This window comes from Triturus cristatus, chromosome 1_2 (assembly GCF_964204655.1).
Source record: "Triturus cristatus chromosome 1_2, aTriCri1.1, whole genome shotgun sequence".
In the NCBI taxonomy this organism is placed as follows: domain Eukaryota; kingdom Metazoa; phylum Chordata; class Amphibia; order Caudata; family Salamandridae; genus Triturus; species Triturus cristatus.
This window is the reverse complement of record NC_140580.1, coordinates 107,353,067-107,372,470: the sequence shown is the minus strand read 5'-3', so window position 1 is coordinate 107,372,470 and position 19,404 is coordinate 107,353,067. Positions and strand designations below refer to the sequence as shown.

The 19,404-nt window shown below is 46.1% G+C and overlaps 1 protein-coding gene across 2 annotated transcripts in view; it reads left to right on the top strand.

The window, feature by feature from the left end:
- Positions 1-1,841: 1,841 nt before the first annotated feature.
- LOC146866908 (uncharacterized) overlaps positions 1,842-19,404 on the top strand; it is a 783,565-nt gene continuing 766,002 nt past the window's right edge. For both annotated transcript variants that reach the window (XM_085603053.1, XM_085603047.1), the window contains exons 1-2: positions 1,842-1,962; positions 8,342-8,429. In XM_085603053.1, the coding sequence (XP_085459179.1) occupies positions 8,357-8,429 (73 nt within the window). In that variant the 5' untranslated portion in view covers positions 1,842-1,962; positions 8,342-8,356. The remainder of the gene's footprint in view (positions 1,963-8,341; positions 8,430-19,404) is intronic.

Below are 19,404 nucleotides of genomic sequence, written 5' to 3'. Positions count from 1 at the left end.
TTTCGGGTTCCACTGGACTCTGTACACACCATACCTCATTTTGGTATGGTATATACAGAGCCAGCTTCCTACATTGAGGCATAGATTTCACTTGTAGTGTTGCAATAAGTAAGATCTCAAATCCAAGCTGCCTCAGTGGGAAGCGTACTGCTGCCCCGAAGAAGGACCACCTGCCTCTTGGCTAACAAAAGTGCAATAGCCGTAAAGCGTCGTCTGCCCACCGGTAAGGGTTTAGCATATCAAAGGAGGGCCAGCAACGGGTCAGGAGCGAGAACTTGGTCAGTCATGTGTGATAATGTGCTATGAACATTCTCCCAGAAATCTTGAATTGGGGCACAGTTCCAAGCCACATCAGACAACAGTGTGACCTGGTCAGATCTCATTTGGACGATGCTAGGGTGGGAATATAAGCACTGTGTAGGTATTTATAATGGAACAATTTATGGCGGTGATTATTGGATACCAGCTTGGTCTGCCTGCAACAATCATACCATGTTTTACTGGGAATGGGGTGTCCCAAATCTCTTTCCCAGGCAACTCTGGCCTTTGCTGCCATGATAGGTTTCAATTGTAATGAAGTGTGGTATAGGCGGAATAGCTGATGTGTATTGTCTGGAGGGGTAATGAGTAACGTGAGGGGAGTAAAGTCCTTGGGTTCCATGGGGTAGGATGGCAAAGTAGAACGTAAAGTGCACTGCATCCGATGCAATATAACTCTATCCATGTGTGATGTGGTATGTCCCTCCGTTAGGGCAGTAATAGATTGTAAGGTTGAGTTTACAAACAGGTCGCCTATATTGTGTAGGTGATGTGCAGTCAATGTGCGTTGTGTTACGCCCTCAAGAGTAGGTGGAAGCAGGGAGCTGTTGGATAGAGGCATATGGGGGAATTTAGTGAAACATATTTAAAAAGCAATATGCTCTGTTCCAACAATGGACAGGCACGCCCAGTGAGAGAAAAATGGAAAATCGTTTGGCTCACCTAAATATACAAATAACACACCACAAATATCTTCCTAGATCAAAGTCATTTTTGCTTACAAAGTAACTCGCACAAACCATTTCGAATCTAAACACTGAATAAACTCTCCGCCAACCAAACACAACTAAACACCAAAAACCAACAGACTGTAGGAGAGCTTACTCTGTTATGGGGTGGCTTCCTCCAGGACACTCTCAGTCCTCCGCCCAAGAAGCTGATCAGCACATAGATGAGATCTGAGCGGACGGACACTTACAGCTCAGGTTCTAGACCTTCCTAAAGTAAGTGCGATCTTTAGTCTGTTGTGAGCGAAAGCTCATCCTAACTTAAATTGTTTGAGTGTTACTCAGTGAGGCTAGTGGTCGCTGGACAAGGCCACTTAGAAACTCCTACACTCTGAACACACAACGATACAAATAAAAATATTATTGAAAACTTACTTTTTTATACGTCTCGAGCTGCTCAATGTGTAGTGTGAACAGCTCGTCCAATCTTGTATTCTGAAACTGCGCTTAATTTAGGAAATTCAAAGGCTCTATGTAGCACCATGCAAAGAAGAAAACCTAAATAAAGGACAGAACTGCTAATACCTTAAATGAATTCAAGGGCTCCGAACGCACAGTTTCAGAGCAGGATCTTATTGGTGTAGACTCATTCACGATGTAAAAACTTACTTCTACAAAATCCATGTGTGTATGTTTTTTTTATCCACTATATTTCTTGTTTTTTCCTGAAGCCGGGTCCGTGAGATACAGCTCTGGGCTACCGTACAATCTCCTGCTGTGATTGGCTGTTTGAGGTCTGCTAAAAAAGTTAAACTCCGCCTCCTGGCTTCCTTAGCAACGGGCAGGAACACAAGCCCGGGAGCAGGCCGGTGCGCTGCAGCACGCGCGGTGATTGAGGCGCGGGAGCAGGCCGGTGCGCTGCAGCACGCGCGGTGATTGAGGCGCGGGAGCAGGCCGGTGCGCTGCAGCACGCGCGGTGAGTGCGGCGCAGGTGTTTCAGAGCTTAACTAACCTCCAGCCGCCCGCGTGTCCTTGTGCGCCGCGTAGACTCGATAACAACTATTGACAGGAGCAGGGGGACACGGTCACCTCCTTGCACGACAAATATTGGCGTGGGCGGGCGGGTGGGGGACATCAGAAAGGAGGTAATACTTGGTATTGTATTTGCTACGGCGTAACCCAGCGGCATACGTAGGCATGCGCTGCAGGGAGCTGGGTTTTACTCGGCCTTTCATCTTTCCGAGGGTGAAAAAGTTTGTATACGTTTTTTTGGTATGTTAGTGATATAGAGATATCTAGGTATTTTCAGTGCCACAAAAGCACCTAGGCTCTGGCATAAGTCGGAAGATTAAACACCTTTTGTTACTGAAGCGTGCCCTGGTGCGGGCCCTTTTTAAAGTTTCCTTTTAAGCTGCCAGTGCAAATGTTAAAAGAAATTTGACAGGCGTTTTTGAAACTCAAAGGATTGACCTTACAATTTGTAAGAAGGTATTTTTGAAACTCCCAACAGAATTGTTTGTAGGCACACAGAGAAAGACGAGGCAGGGCAGTTATTGCTACCTTTCCTTTCTCCAAGGCTTTACGTGGGATGAAAAAAGTGGGGGTCCACTAAAAGCGGCATGGTCTATGCAGTGAAGAGCGTGGCTTAAACATGTAAACGAAATGTATGTGATTACCATAGTGTGCCACCCAAACAGCATTTTAGTTCCTCTCCGAGCTTTCTGTTATTGCATCCAGATGTATAACACCACAAAAGCCATACAAAAACCAGCCTGGACTATTGGCTTTATCAATAGTTGTAAGCTGTGAAAGGTAAATGAGTAACAACAAGGATTTTGATGTAAATTAATATTGACAAATTTTCAATTCTCAAATTGTGAGACTGAGTAACACCTCACTGAGTCATGTGGAAGGAATAGTGGTCTTCAGAGTCTCTTAATCACTCCCATTATATTCACTCTATGTTAGACATGTATGCAGGGCTGGACTGGCCGTAGCGGGCATCAGGCATTTTCCTGGGAGGCTGGACGGGTGGGGGTGGTTTTTCAGCAGTGGGGGCTGGTTTTGTTACTGGGGGACGGTTTTGCAGCGGAACTGCAATGTTGGCCCCCCAGTAACAAAAGCAGCAGCGCACAAGTGCTCGACACTGCCCCGCCCCCTCCCCTTCTCCAGGGGGCTGGTCTGCCAAGTTGTCAGGACTGCTTTAGGTTCCCATTCCGGCTGTGCATGTACACAGTTTTTCTTTCCACATCTCTTCCACCTTCATAGCGTACACCTCTTCTCTTTTCTTGTCAGCACCCTCTTCACTCACTCCTGCATACACTTTCTAGCATCTCATTCACTTTACCACTTACCCGAACACACAACACACTGACTCACCTGTAAGCAATCCATTTCCTTCTAGTTTCATCTTGTCAATATTTTGATAAATGAGTACCTCCTTCACACACATTTGTACAAAATCACAATTGCAATTGGAATAGGGGATCATCGCTGTGTGGGCTCTGCAGAGAAACCATATATTCTGTATTTAACTACATATGACCATGTATTCTGACCATCTTTTTGATGCACTGGCAGGCACTGTGAGAAACTGGTGCTGACTTCAGTCTCAACTCCAGACTCTCAATAGTGGCCCATTATAAACACCAGGAGGAGACTCAGTTCAGAGTATGCGCTATACAAGAGAAATAGGCTAACCCAAAAAATACAGAATCAAAACGCTAACACTCCTAGAGAATGCAAGATTCAGTAAAACCTATGAAATATAAACAAGAACTACATTTCTGACATGGATTGCCTTAATGTTTTTTACATTCATTATTCAGAAATTGATCCTTGTTTTTAGCATAAAAAGTTATGGACATTGACATCACAGTAAGTTACTGTATATGGGGTACAGACGAAACTGCTAAATAGATGGTAGAGGAATCGATAAAGACTTGGGCTACTCCACGAAAATTACCTCAACACAGACCAAGCTACCTATGTACAGTCAAAAGTGACTCACTATCTCAATCCATGTAGAGAACAATGTGAATTAGGTCCACTCGTCTTTGGGTAGGGTAGACAAACATGTCGCAACTTTAAAGTAAATAAAATAAGCATGCTAAAAATAACGTATTAGTTATGGTATTAGCCAAGACCATTTGATTTTTATTAAAATTGTATATCTATATATGTTGGGATGGGAAAATCCTCAGCATGATAATGACGTGTATAAAAAAACAGCTCTTTTTGCAGATGTTCCCCCCTCACTTTTTGCTCCCATTTGGACTACTTAATGTTGGTTTTCGACTCTGACAATACACTGAAGCCTGCTAACCAGACTCTAGTACCAGCACTCTTTCCCTAAAACTGGTACATGGGGATAGGTAACCCCAATTGGCAAGGACTTTAGCCCCCTTATAAGTACCTGGTAACTGGTACCCCTGACATGGGCATTCCGAGTGACCCAAGTAAACTGACGACAGCAGTACTGCCATTGCAGACTGTAGGAGCAGTGCAAACTTCTTCAATTCGACTTTGCCCTAGCCATGAGTTGCAAGGTCACAGTACTATTTGTAATTTATGCCCGTTATCCGTAAGGAAGGCCTCCTGAGCCAGGGGGCAGGATACATTATATTAATGGTTTGGACATATAACTGCAAGCTTATATGTCCCTATTGTAGCCTTTTCCATTAAGGGCTACTATAAGTGATGACCAATCCATAGGATAACATGGGCTAATACGTTATGGAACCGGACGCCATTCTGTGAATCACTGGAGCTGTCCTACTTCTTCCCCACAACGTACGGGGATTTGTATGTGTGGACACGCACTGGAAACAGTATAATTTTATATTATATTCTTCTGGCATAAGATACAACGTGAACTTTAGTCGAGAAGACTTCTTACATGCTGAGCCCTGAAGAAGTCCCAGGTGGACAAAACACGTTGGCTACCATTACGTGCTGTGATTTTAAAGAAAAACTGATGAATAAAGAATAAAAGAAACTTTTGAAGAAAGAATGACTCCTACATTTGTTGTTTGAAATGAAATTGTTCTACAGTTTCTACTTTATATAATATGGACTAAAAAATCAGTTACATATATAAGGGATTGGATTGTTGAGTGCAGAACCATCTTTGAGAAATCAGTTTGGAAAATTAATTTTTCTATATAGACATGTAGGGGGGCCACATCTCTGGTTCCTTGCACCATTGTATATCTCATCATTACTTTAATTACTCCGTGTAGACGAGTGCAGTATTAGTGTGCCTTGACCCTTCACTGTGGAAGTTATAATTGCGGAGCGTCACCCCACTGAAAAATAAAATGATAGTAAAACCATTTTATTATCATTTTATGTTTCATACTGCCAGCCGAGGTTAGGGCAGTAGGGAGAAATGTTGGGCACTTGTAAGTGTGTATGTCAGACTGGCGGCCACCAGCCATGTTAGGGAAAGCCAGACATGTGCACTTAGGTTTCTCCAACCCAGCTATGTTGCACAGTCGGGTTATAGAAAAGCTACAGGCTCCCTGTCCCCTAGTGAGCATCAAGTTATCCCACTCAGACCAATCACGGCGTTGCTCTCATGCTGGTAAATAATATTATCAGCAAGAGAGCAGTGCCGTGATTGCACACTGGGAGCCTGTGCAGTGTGACCAGCATAGGGAGAGGAGCACTGGGGCGGCGGACGCTGCAGGGATAGGTATGTGTTTTTAGGTCTCACCTGACCCAGCGCATGCGCTGGTCTGGCGAGACTTATTGAGAGGGCTCCAAAAAGTGCTACCAGGCCAGCCTAAAGCTACAGTGCATGTGTGCGATTACTTTCACTTTCGCGGCCGCAGGGCCGCTTTGATGTTTGATCGTGATCGCGATCACTTTCGCGGCCCCACGGCCGCTTTGCATAGCCAATAGGTCTCGCTTTTGGGACCTTATAAGTATTTATAGTTATGCAACTGTTGCATGGCTAAACACTTATAAGGTCCCAAAGGCGAGACCTATTGGCTATGCCAATGCTTGTTATGTATAACTCTCCCCTCCCCTTGCGTTTGCGTTGCCCACAACCCAAAATTTAGAGCAGCCACCACTGTAAAACTTTAACACGTTTGTATTCCAAGTCCATTATTCATGAATAGTAGGCGAAGGATCGATGTTAACAATAATATGGATTGTTTATATTAATTATGACAGTGCAGTTTATACATTTTTGTTGTGTGAATTACTATAAACAAAAGAGTGCCTCAGGAATGTTATATGGGTAAGAGCAGCACACTATTAGAGTGATTAATGTTGTTTTACATCACTCGGACACGTGTCGATCCCTTTGAAATGCATCTTTGCTCATGACTACGATAACATATTTTATGTTTTAATTACACATTTGCAAGTGTGATGGCTTTGCTATTTCCCTTATTGCCAATCTGCTCGCTTAACTCAAATGTCTAACATCGGAAGCAAAAGGCCTCAAAAAAAAACCAGCGTTCTTGACATAGGAGCCAATCACTTAATCGGGCATAACCCTCAGAAGCAAGGGAAATTTCACAAAAAAAAGTTCCAGTTTCATGAAAAAATACATAGGCCAGAATCTTATCAGGAAAAGCATGTAAAATACGTGAAGTCCTAATAATGAAAGCAAGGCTGGCGTGGGCCCGCCCCCTTTTCAAGTGGCTGCTGGTCAAATGCTTGGCTTGACATCCCCTTGTGTCATGGACCTTCCCCACTTTCAGCGTCAGCTCATTATCTTTGTATAATTCAATCTAATTAGCACCTACATTTCCAGAGTGCGTTCTTCTTTGCGGTTTATTGTCACCTCCATCGATGGATTGTGAATTACTTTACCATGTCTCCCCAACGAAAAACTCCTGTTTCGTATGCTCTCGTTTTTAATACATGCCCCATCATGGAGGCTGTCTTCGTTTTCCTTCTGTTTGTCTTTTGTCCGGCGCTTTGTTAGTTGCCCTTTTCTGCTGGACATATTCCGCACTTTACTGAACAGCTAATAAGAAAGCCTTGGCAAAGTGAACAGGTCTCACCTTTCAAATGCTAGCGTGGTGATATCGGCTCTGCCAGTGCTTGTTTGGTATGGCATATTTTATGGCCAAAATCATTTAAACATGGCTTCCCGAGCTTGCACTGAGCCACCAGCTGGGTCTGGTGGCTCAGTGGACTAATCCATCCACTGCAGAGGCCTTTGTTCGACTTCATGGTCACAGGTTCAAATCCTGGCGGGGCCACTCAGCCTTTCATCCATCTGAGGTCGATAAAATGAGTACCGTTGGATAACAATAAACATCTGTTATTCACCACCAAGAGAACTCGTTGGGGTGAATGTGTGCTTTTCAAATACATGTTATGTTTATACATACGAAAGGGTGCTCTCCAATGATCTTTTTTTGTTCAAAGATGGTGGACGTTCATTTTGGAGCAGCACATTTAGAACATAAAATATGCACAAAGGCACCTTACACACACAGAAAAGTAAGCGACCCAGTAGCAGTGTGCCACTGCAGAAATAATAATGAAAATAAACAGTAAAGCATGATGGGGCGGGGTGGGGTGGAAAGGGGCAGAAGCAGCCAATAGCGAGCAGCCTGGTAGCAGTGTGCAGGTCCTGGGCTCTTACACAAGCAATAAAAATATTATAGAAGCAGAGGGTAGGAAAGGAAGAGGCTGGTCAAATGGAAATATGTGGGAGTGGTGGAAAGCAAGAAACAGAGTGGATGGGGGAGAGAACGAGGCGAGCCATGCCCTCCCAGGCCCATGAACTGCAAAAACATAAATGGAAAACATAGTTCCCTGATGTCAGCAGTGATATTATCACGTCATCTGCTCAAAACATTGGTAAAGAAACTATGCTCCAGGGCCAAGACAAACACAAAGACAGGGAAGAGACCCAACAAATGCAGAAAACCAAACCGAGAGAGACAAAAATACCAAACACATGGTAAGCCAGAGGCTGATCCAAAGCCCACTCTGTGCATTGCATTGTACACAATAGGTCTTCGACAACTGACAGCTGATGCTGTCTGTAGGGGACATCTAATAAACATTTCTCTTAGGAAACTATCCCCACAGTTACAAAATGAGAGTCCCTTTGAGGTAGACCTCCTAGACCTCATACTAGTAGTGGTACATATTGATGAATTCACATAAATTGCATGTTAGTCATCCATTCATATATTCCCCAGAGGAAACATTAGCATGCTTGTTGTCTTAGTTACCTGGTCTTCATTCAGCCTGTGCATCCCTCTTTATTACACGAGAAGGTAACGTACCTCGAGTGCCACCAGTTATGCAAGAGCCTGAGTGAGCTACATCTTGCCGTGTGTGACTAGCCCTCTTTCAAAATGTTCTCACTTTTTTAGGTGAAAGGTGGCAACATGGCTTCAGAAAGTCGTAAGCAGCTGCAGAAATCCAACTTCTCTTCCAGCATTGTGGAGGCCAGCTCACCAGGTGAGTGAGTGAGTGAGTGAATCCTTTGCAAGTCATTCATTGGGATCTTTTCTACTCAGGGGCTACTCTAGGCCTTCCCTTCTTGGACATCAATCCACCAACATGGCAAGAGAGAGCAGACAAGACATCCTGCATACTTCACCCATCTATGACATCACATTATTGACTTCAATCCCCTTTGATTTGCTGCTGAGGAGCAACAGGAAAGGCAAGGGGTCTAATGTTAAGGGTTCCCGTGGGATAGCAATCTGTAAGAAATCTCCAGAAGGTGGAGGTGCGTGTGTGTGTATATATGTGTGTGTACTTACGTGCCCCACTTATCTGACAGCCAGCTACTTTCCAGTACTCGAGATAACAATTCCAAGTCACACTTGGATATGGCAGCTGCTCGAGGTGGTGCAGCCAGGTCAACGCCCTTAAGCAAATGTGAGAATTAAGCAAGAAACAGCAAATCACTTCAAACCGTCAATTAATAAATGAAAGTGCTTTTGAGGCGGGGGCATTTTGTTGTTGTTGTATTTTTAATAGCATTGCCCTTTATGTTCAATTGAGGACCCAGACAGACACGCGATTCCAACACAAAACTGCAAATGAAGCTTTCTGACTATACTGCCTTACAGGGAAGGAAAATCTAATGACCAAGCAAGGTCCCTGTTAAGTGTGTACGCTGTGAAAAAGGATCTCGGAGTAGTGATTTTAGCTAATGGCTTCTCAGCCGTAAACTGGCGGTTCTGTCCTTGGTGCTGAAAAAGGCACTGAAGGTTAGTTCTGATTTTGGTTTCCCGTGTGTGTGTGTGGGGGGGGGGGGGGTTCGTTGGGGGTCACAGAACTTAACGTACTGCAAAACATTGTATCAGTTTCTTGGTTCCCACTGCCTAGAGAATCCGGGCTTGTCTGGGGTACTCGGAAGGTTTTTTTCGGTTTGGCTTGTGAGAGCTAGGGGTGGGCGGAATTTGCGGAATTAACCTTCGCAAATTATCGCGAGAATGTTTAAAATTATCGCAAACAAGCAGAAATATCGCGAAGATGCGGAAGTTTTTTTCCGGCATGTTCGCGAGATTTTCTGCATGGTTGCGGGTCGCCAACTTACCCATGTGGTTGCTTGCGGGCGCGGCCATCTTGTTTTGAGTTGTTCTCGCGGTGCATGATCGCGAGAAGAAAGACGTGATCGCGCGACGCATGACGTCACTGCGGGCGCGAACTGTCGCGAGACAGCGCAAATGGCTAAAAACAATACAACATCTCATGGAGAACGCGACCGGATCAAGAAAACTTGTCGGCGAACGCAGGGATTCAGGTAAGGCGATCGCGCGCGCGCGAGAATGTATCATTTTACAGCGCGAGCAAGAAACAAATTATCGCCAAGCTGCGGAAACCGGAATTTTTGACATTTTCGCGCTCTCCGCGGAACGCAAAAATGTCAAATTATCGCAATTTCCGCGAACGGAACGAAATTTTTGCCCAGGCCTAGTGAGAGCAGGTGTCTGCTGGCCCTTTTTTTTTTCGCCAAACAATTCTTTAAAATATGCGTAGTGTGGGATTTTTCTCCATCCAGAGGAGCATTTCTTTCCCACTTCACGCTATTGGCTGATTTGTATATTATTCAACCTCCAGGAAGTACTATTGTTGGAAAGTATGAGGGGCTAGTTTATATCTGAAAAGTACATTTAGTCATCACACTATTTATCACATAGAGTTCATAATCTCCTATATGGATTCTACACAGAAAGAAATCTTTTTTTGCTACTCTTAGCCCCAGCATTGCCAGCACTGGTAAAGCCACTAGCTCTGGCTTCAGAGTGCTAATCAGCATTTGTGCATTCAACTGAAGCAGACCGCATTTCAAAATGCTCATGTAGGAGAGTAGGATCTGCTTCTTATAGTTACCCCCACTTTTTGCTGCTGTATCACTGTTTTCGACTTAGACTGACTGGGATCCTGCTCTCCAGGACCCCAGTCTAGCAGCTTTCTCCTCTAAATTGATTGACACTCCAGATTGGATTCTGGGGTACCCTTATTAGTCCCTAGTTTATGGTATACTATGTACCAAGGGCATAGGTACCCCATAGGCCTCCCAAGGGCTGCAGCAAGTATTATGCCACCCCTGAGAGACCATTCAAACTGACACCACAGGTCTGCTACTGCAGCCTGTGTAAGGGGGTGCATGCACCCCTTACTTAGGTTAGGTTTATAGGTACACTATTTCTATTCTAAATCACTGCACATATAAACCTATCAGTCACCCCTATGGCAGGCCTTATCAATCCTGAAGGCAGGGTGCTGAGTTTTATGTGAGAGGGTGCACCTGCATGAGCAGAACCCCTCTGCAGCCTTCGGAACCCATTTTCCGGGGTTGTTTGTGATGCAGCCAACCATATATATTTAAGTGCATTATAACCTTGTCGTAAAGGCTAACTTTAAAACGGCTGCTTAGAAACATGTCGTGTTTGGTGTCAAACACCTTGGAATCATACCTCCACACCAGTAACTGGTGTGGGAGATATGATTTCACCCTTCTAGAGGGATGTATGTGACACACCAGTACACCCGATACCAGCTTTCTCGACCTGGGCATCACAAGATGAGTGCTGCCAGCCACAGACACGAGTCTGCCCTCCTGCTGCTGAGCCAAGCTCGAGCAGGGGAAGGCTTGACAATAGGTTTCCTGTCACAGGGAGGTGTGACCACCTCCCAGACAGGATTTAGTGTATTGGGGCTGGGTGGGTGCAGTCAGAGTGTTTGAAGTCTGCACTGGGGGCACATTTGGTGTCCCTGTGCATAGTCCAGTTTAAACCGGTTTCAGTAGCCATTTTCTCCTGCTCTGGCGCAAAACTGGACAAAGGACATGGGTGTAGCCACCCCTCTGTCCTGACCCTCCTATAGGTGGGTCCCCAGAATTTGTCCCACCCCTTACTTGGGTATAAAGTAGGAACCCCTGACTACAGGACTTTAGATTTTACCTGAACTAAACTCTGCTACAAAAACCAAGTACTTCGCTGATCTACACTACGCTGGATGACTGAAGAATCTATCTTCGAGTAAAGGAGTTACTCCCCTGCAAGGCAGGCACCTTTAACACATCTGACCGGTTTGCATCTCCCAAGCTCACTGGATGACTGAAGAATGTACCTTGGAGGAAAGGAGTTACTCCCCTGCAAGGCAGGCACCTTTAATGCATCTGACCGGTTTGCATCTCCCGAGCTCCTGACGACTTCAAAGATTTCTGCAACACAGGAGGTGGGTTCCCAAGCGTCCCTGAGGTCGATCAGTTCTGTCAGCAATCCTGAGACCCATATCCCTCGTGGGGACCGTGCAACCCGAACCCCTGTGCACCGTGTACTTTTGCAGCAGCATATGCTTTTTGGCAATCCCTGAGGCTGTGTTTTGGACTACGTATAGTCCCGTCCCCGAGCAGTATTTCCACCGAAGATTTCCGGCCTACAATCCACGAGTGTTCCGTGGGCTGGTATTTTGTGATTCAGCTTGAGGTCCCTTTGCAATCCCTGGTCCGTTGGCCTGTGGGTCCCTGTGAAGGTAACTTTGACTTTCAGTGGGCTTTCCTGGTTGCTCCAGATGTGCCCTGACTCTCCATTGCGTGGAGAGTCCCCAGGACCTTGCTGGTCCTCACCGAAGCTTATTTATTCTGCCTACATGGGTTGCAGTTGCCAAGGCTTGTTGGTGTTCAATCTGGACACTGACCCCCCAGCACTCGACATCCTTTGTGGGACAGCTCACCTCCGGACTTTGGTTATCGTCGACGTCTCCTGGTCACCGTGGCTGCAGAGTCAAGCATCGCATCATCTCACCTGAAGCACCTGACATCGGTGGGCATTCGTCTATCGTGCCCGTGGTCACCCTGAAGTGACCCAGACTCTGTCCCCTCTGCTTTCAGGTTCTTCTCACCTCGGATCCAGGCTTGGATCCCACTTGACACTTTTCATTTTTTCGGCAGCAGCACTTTTTCGCATCAAGCCATTGAAAACGACGAAGGTTTCAGACACCACTTGACCCCTATGCACCCGGCTCCTCTGGAATAGGTAACACAAGTATCTCGGTACTTTCAAGGGTGCAGGCCTTAGAACCTGCGATGTTCCAAGGGGTTTGCTTAAAGTCCTCTCCGAAGTGTCCTTAATCTCTAAAATTCCAACCGCGACTTTCCCATAGGATTGTACGGAGCTCGCGCCTGTGTTCACACACTGCACCCGTCCTCCGTGGGTCCCCTGTGTCACTACTTTGGGTGGTTCCATGGGGTCCCAGTGATTCTACGTGCTCTAGGCACTGTGCCTAGTTAAGTCTTGGTTGTTATACCACTTTCTTAGTATACGTCAGAGACTCTTGAGGCGTGAGCCGGGAGTCAGGTTAGCGAGCTCCATTGTATGTGTAAAATACTGTTCTGCTATTTTTAATCGTGCCGTTTTTGACCTCTATGATTTTAAAAGCACTCACTCTGTTTTTCACTCTGTTGTCCACTGATTAACTCACTGCTGAACATCCGATAGACTGCTTTGCTTGTCTGAGGGTGTGGGCAGGAAGGAGCAGTTGGCTTTGGGGAAGTGCAGGGACGAAGGTGCGACCGCCATCTTGGGGGAAATTTTGCATCAGCGCTCTAGTGCTCCTGGAGGGAATGCTACATCAGGGGGCACTGACGCGACCGCGCAGCATCAGAGACTCTTGAGGCGTGAGCCGGGAGTCAGGTTAGCGAGCTCCATTGTATGTGTAAAATACTGTTCTGCTATTTTTAATCGTGCCGTTTTTGACCTCTATGATTTTAAAAGCACTCACTCTGTTTTTCACTCTGTTGTCCACTGATTAACTCACTGCTGAACATCCGATAGACTGCTTTGCTTGTCTGAGGGTGTGGGCAGGAAGGAGCAGTTGGCTTTGGGGAAGTGCAGGGACGAAGGTGCGACCGCCATCTTGGGGGAAATTTTGCATCAGCGCTCTAGTGCTCCTGGAGGGAATGCTACATCAGGGGGCACTGACGCGACCGCGCAGCGAACGCGCGCAGCGGGCGCGCCGGCGGCGCGCCAAAGGCAAGCCCGTCTGCGCCGGGTCGCCGCCAGGCGCCAGCCCCCCTGTCCTGTCTCCCTCTATACGCCAAAACTACTCACGGGATGAGCTGTTGGGGCTGCAATCCAACTGCCTGCCATTCGCCTGGCACCCTCTAGTCGGCCCTATCAAATGCAAAAGGTGCGCGTTTCAACTCAGTGGGATACTGCCGGAGACCTGCCCTTCTGGCCATACAGACTTTAAGTTCATGAATCTGAACTGCCGTTCACTGCCGAAACATCACGCTGAGGTGTTTGATCTCTTAGAAGACGAATCCCCCGATGCCCTCTTTCTAACTGAAACTTGGCTAACCCAGGATTCTACCACCGAATCCTGGCTAGCTCTTCCCCCAGGCTTCAGTATGAAGAATTTAAACAGACCTGGGAAACGAGGGGGGGGCATTGCAATCATCACTAAGAACTTCTATGCGTGCAGTCTCAGCAGAGAGAATGTGTTGGGCTGTGAAAGTGCCTTATTCAAAATTAAGTTGAATGCCAACCTTACCATCTCTGGCTTCCTCATCTATCGCCCGCCTGGGCCCTCAGGTGCTTTCAAAGAGGATCTGATAAATAAGACTGCGCTGCATGCCAGTCAAGCGGCCAACTTCAGCATCATAGGAGACTTGAATCTCCACTGTGATAACACAGAGAAGGCTGAAATTGCTAGCTTTTTGGCCGATCTTGAAGCGCTCCAAATGGTCCAGTGGGTGCAGCAACAGACACATGTAGCTGGGCACGTACTAGACCCTTTATTCTCCAATCTCATCGGGCTAACGATGTGGTCCCCAGCCCCAGAGTGTTGGACAGATCATTTTCTAGTGATTTTTACACTACGATGGTGGGGCCAGCCGAGGGAGCACCGTCCGATCTCTGCTCTAAAGCGACCTTGGCATAAGCTAGATAGCAGCAGGCTGGCCACCTATTGGTCTAACCATAGGCCGCAACTATCGCAGGATATTGAGACTGCGGATATGCTAGTACAAGACTGGGTAACAGCTGGTCTGGATAGCTGTATTCCATCAAAGCTGACCAGGATAAGTCGGGATCATTCCAAACCTTGGTTTAATGAGTCGCTCTCTAAAGCTAAAAAGCACTGCAAACAACTAGAACGCGTGTGGAGACGCTCGTACAATGCAGATTGTAAACTAAATTATAGAGCGGCCATTAACCAATACCACAAGCTAATCCGCAGAGCTAGGGCTGAGTATGTGGGCAATAAAATTCTAGCGAGCTCCAATCCGGCGAAAACTATATTTTCACTACTTAAGACTATGAAGAATGGTGATGTTTCTAGGACTTCACCCATCTCTTCGAATAGTCAATGCAATGAGTTGGCCAACTATTTCATTAATAAAGTGGAGAAAATATATCAAAATCTCCCCCCAAGGGTTAATTCTGATGGGAAGACCGGGTCTGCTGTCCCGCTTCCCCAAGGACTCAACAGCTTGCTATCATTTCCAGAAATTTCCTTAGCAGGGTTGGAGATCCTATGTAGGAAAATCAAATCAGGATCACCCATAGACCCACTGGCTCCTAAGCTCTTTTGCCAAGTCATGCCAACGGTCCTGCCAGTATACCTGGAATTGGTGAATCTCTCTTTGTCCTCCGCCATAATACCTGCTGCGTGGAAACACGCCAAAGTGATCCCACTGTTGAAAAAACCGTCTTTGGATCCAGCCGAGCCGGGCAATTATCGCCCCATCTCGCAGCTCCCTTTTCTGTCGAAAATGTTGGAATTACACGTCCATACTACTCTGACGGAGTTCATCGAACAGAATGCAATCTTGGACCCGTCCCAGAATGGCTTTAGAGCCCGTCATGGTACGGAATCTGCCTTGCTGGCAGTAACGGAGGAAATTAGAGGGATCCTGGATGTTGGGGATTCGGCGGCCTTAGTTCTTCTCGATCTAAGTGCCGCCTTCGATACGGTCTCCCATGAAATCCTGCTGAAACGTTTGCATGACATCGGGGTGAGGGATCTGGCGTTAGATTGGTGCCGAGCTTTTCTTACAGGAAGAACCTTCCAGATCTGGATGCCACCTTTTCAATCCCAGAGGTATGCTTTACAACAGGGAGTACCCCAGGGTTCTATTTTGAGCCCCCTCCTGTTCAATATATATATGCAACCTCTGGCTCAGGTGGCGCGTAGCAGGGGATTGTCAATGGTGTCATACGCTGATGACACCCAATTGGTGATCGCCTACTCTAAGAAGAACAATGCCAAACTAGGCAGGTTCAAGAATGATCTGCTAGAGGTAGCAGACTGGATGGCCAAAAACTACCTGCAATTAAACTCCAGTAAGTCGGAGGTGTTGCTGCTGGGAAAAGACCGGGACATGTGGGACAACCAATGCTGGCTAGACAATCTCAAGCCTGCCCCTGTACCCAAAGAGGCAGTTAAAAATCTGGGGTTCTGGATTGATAGTAGGCTGACGTTTGATACCCAAGCTAAAGTTGTGGCCGGGACCTGTTTTGGTTTACTGCGCGGCCTGAAGCCGATATTAGGCTTCTTTCCCCCCAAAGTTCGTCAGACCATCATCCAAGCAACAATACTATCCAGATTAGACTATGGAAACTCATTGTATCTTGGGGCGAATAAATCTTGCATCCGGCGCCTGCAGCGGACTCAGAATGCCGCAGCTCGGCTCCTGGTTGCACTCCCGAGATCGGCATCAGTTGCCCATATTCTACCAAAACTACATTGGTTGCCGGTTGAGCGACGAATTCAATTTAAAACCCTCTGTGTCGCTCATAAAATTCTCACCCAACAGGCCCCTCTGGGCTTGGCCAAGCTGCTGCAACCGTATCTGCCTCAGCGACCCCTTAGATCGGCCAATCAGATGCTGGCAATTGTCCCTCGGGTTGCAAGAGCAAAAGCCGGGGGGCGATCATTCCGCTGCCTTGCGGCGACCCTCTGGAACCAACTCCCGCTGTCAATTCGAGAAATCCAGACTCATCTGACCTTTCGTAAAGCAATTAAGACCTGGCTCTACCCCCAAATGGCATAATGCCTACCTACCTAGCTTCTCTCTTGCGTCTCTGATCGCGCTGGGACGCCCCATTGCTGGGGCAGCTATGCGCGTTATAAGACTACTAAATAAATAAATAAATAAATACATTCGGTCTCCCCCTGGAGCCCGCTGTGTATTGTGCTATTTACTGTTCTAGTGATTTAATAATGTGTGCTTTGTGCTCTAATCTCATAAAGGGGTTAGTAGAGAGTGTTTAGTAATAAATATATTTTTTATATATCTCTTGTGTGGTTCTCCTTTCATTTGGTCATTCAGGAGGTTCTGATCTGGTAAAACAAGCTGCTTTACATTCCTTCGAGACTTAGCCTGAAGGCTGCTCTCCTTAGCTACCACTAGGATGGCTTTCAATAAAGGTTGTATTTAACCTACTCATCAATTAGGGTTGTTTAGACTGGTACAAGGTGCCCACTTTAATTAGTGGACAGCATATACCAGGCCAACTTCTCACAGCTCACATTTGGATGTATTACCATATTCAAGCCAGTCCTACACGTTTTGCCAAAGCTTATAAAGTCAGGGCTATAGGAGTCAGCACAGACACTGAGGTCACAAGGCTTTTCCAGCAACTGAGGCCCTGTGGTGAATGGTATCAAGCATATTCAGACTCATACTCCGCAGAAACCAGACCCATGGGAGCTGAGCAGCTTCATAGCGCTTTGTGCCAGGAAGATCGAAGTAGCCAAGGGCAGCCAGACACTCATGCTCTAGGAGTTTTGCACGAAAGCAAACAGACTTTACTTCAGGGTGACTGCAAGTCTGAAAGACAAGTGAGCAGCGGGCTTCTCAGACTGACTTTCCTTGGTTGTACTGTACCTGCTGGGCTCAGTCGGGCCAGTCTTTACACTCCTTCTACATGCAGACCAATACAGAGGAGTTAACTCCGCTGCGCCCTAACATGCCGTTATGTTCTTTGAGCATCCACCTGGCTTTGTTTGGTCCTAGAATACTACCCTTCTGTCTCAGAGAAGTACTGAAATCATTTAGCATAGAGCCAAGCACGTGAATAAAGGGTACATAGCTTTTGTGTGTGTGTGTGTGTTGCACTCCTACAGAAGGTCTGAGATCTGTATTTCCTTTTAGGGTTATAAGGCCAACCCAGACTTTCTGAATCAATCTAGATCTCATGACTTTTACGAGTTTTATCATGTTCTAGCACCCTTTCATATATGGTAGTAATAATGAAGTGTTGGACCAGAACTCAATTCTTCTCAAACTAGACTCCTTAGATTGCACTACTCTTTGTCCAAGAAGCCTTCTTTGCAGTTTCCCACAGCCATATGGATAGTCGTCAATATGGCACTGCAGACAAGACATAAGTAGTCCTCTTTGGCAAATGCACCTTGATATGGAACTCCACCTGATTGCCTGCTGATCTCGGATCCAATTGCAATCCTACCAACCACGCAAAGAACCTCAAAATAGTGGTTGACGATAAACTCTCCATGACAAGCCACGTCAACCCAGTCTCTGCCTCCTGGTTCCACACCCTGAAGATGCTCTAGAAGGTGTTCAAGTGGATTCCTCTCGACACCTGTAGCGTCCTCCCAGCCCAATGACTACGCCACACACGGAGCTTAATGTAACACTTCTTTATTCGTCTACATGTAACCATGAACTCAACATTATGAACCTGCATTCACTTCACTACACTCTAATGCTTACGTCACAGTTCTAAGGAGTCCATCAGGAACCACCATGGTTCCATCATTTCAAACTGATGCAACATTCCATCTGCCCCTCTGTTAAATAGGAAATTAAAAATGTTTACACAATCTATACAATTAGAGCTTTTCAATGAGTCATCGTTGTGCTTGGATCACACGTCCTGACCATGTCTTCAGAAACTGGGGACAGGCAGTAGGTCCTTGACTGGCATGGGTGATGGACAGTCAGGGGTTCTCCACTTGTCTTTCCAGACCCAGTCTCTACAATGACATCAGTGCCTGATGATATCCTTTATTCAGATCCAGGCAAGAGAATACCTTTGCACCATTCAATTGTGTTATCATGTCAGCAATGTGTGGACCTGTATGGCATTCTCTTTCAATGGCCCCGTTTGCATGATGCATATCCACAAAGATTCGCACAGCACCTTCACTGTCCTTTTTGGGTACTACCACTATGGGAGAAACCCATGGAGTTGAACCAGTGGAACGCTCAATGATAACATGTTTGAGTAAGTTTCAAGTTCTTTTTAAACAACTTCCTGCAAATGAAAGGTAATTTGTCTGTGTCTTTGAGCGATAGGATGGATGTCCTCATTAATGTGTAATTTGATTTTCATAGTCTTGAGTTTTCCCAACCCATGAAACAATGAAGGGAATTGACTTACTATTTTGTGATAAGCATTCATGTTATAGTTCACGGATATCAGTCACACATGAGCAGCTGTGCTGAAGCTGAGTAAATAGGTGCTTGTACACCGCATCTTGAAGTTCATGAATGGGTGCTTGTACTGTTGTGTTATTATGCTTCATCGTCATTATAAATGAACCTTGACTCTTTAGGGGCATCAATGCAGCCCACATATACACTTTGGTTTTTGATGGTGTAAATCGAAGCAGTGGAGACAGTTCATTATATTTCTCCTCCGGCATAATCTTTATTGATACACGGCTATCAATAATAAAAGGTATTGCACAACCATTGACTTTTGTGTGATCTCCGCACAATGTTTGAATGACTTTGACGCTCTGACATGGCACAACCATCTTCTTCACTTTCACTTGATATTGATGTAGAAGAACTGTTTGATATATATTTAGATGTCGATCGGCTTCGTTGGTTTCAATTTGCCTTTTCTGATGAAGTCACTTGGCCCTATGGGCGTGCGTTCAACGTCGCTTATGGAATGTTCGGGCGGCCATTTTGTCTTCGTCCCATGACGCACTTACC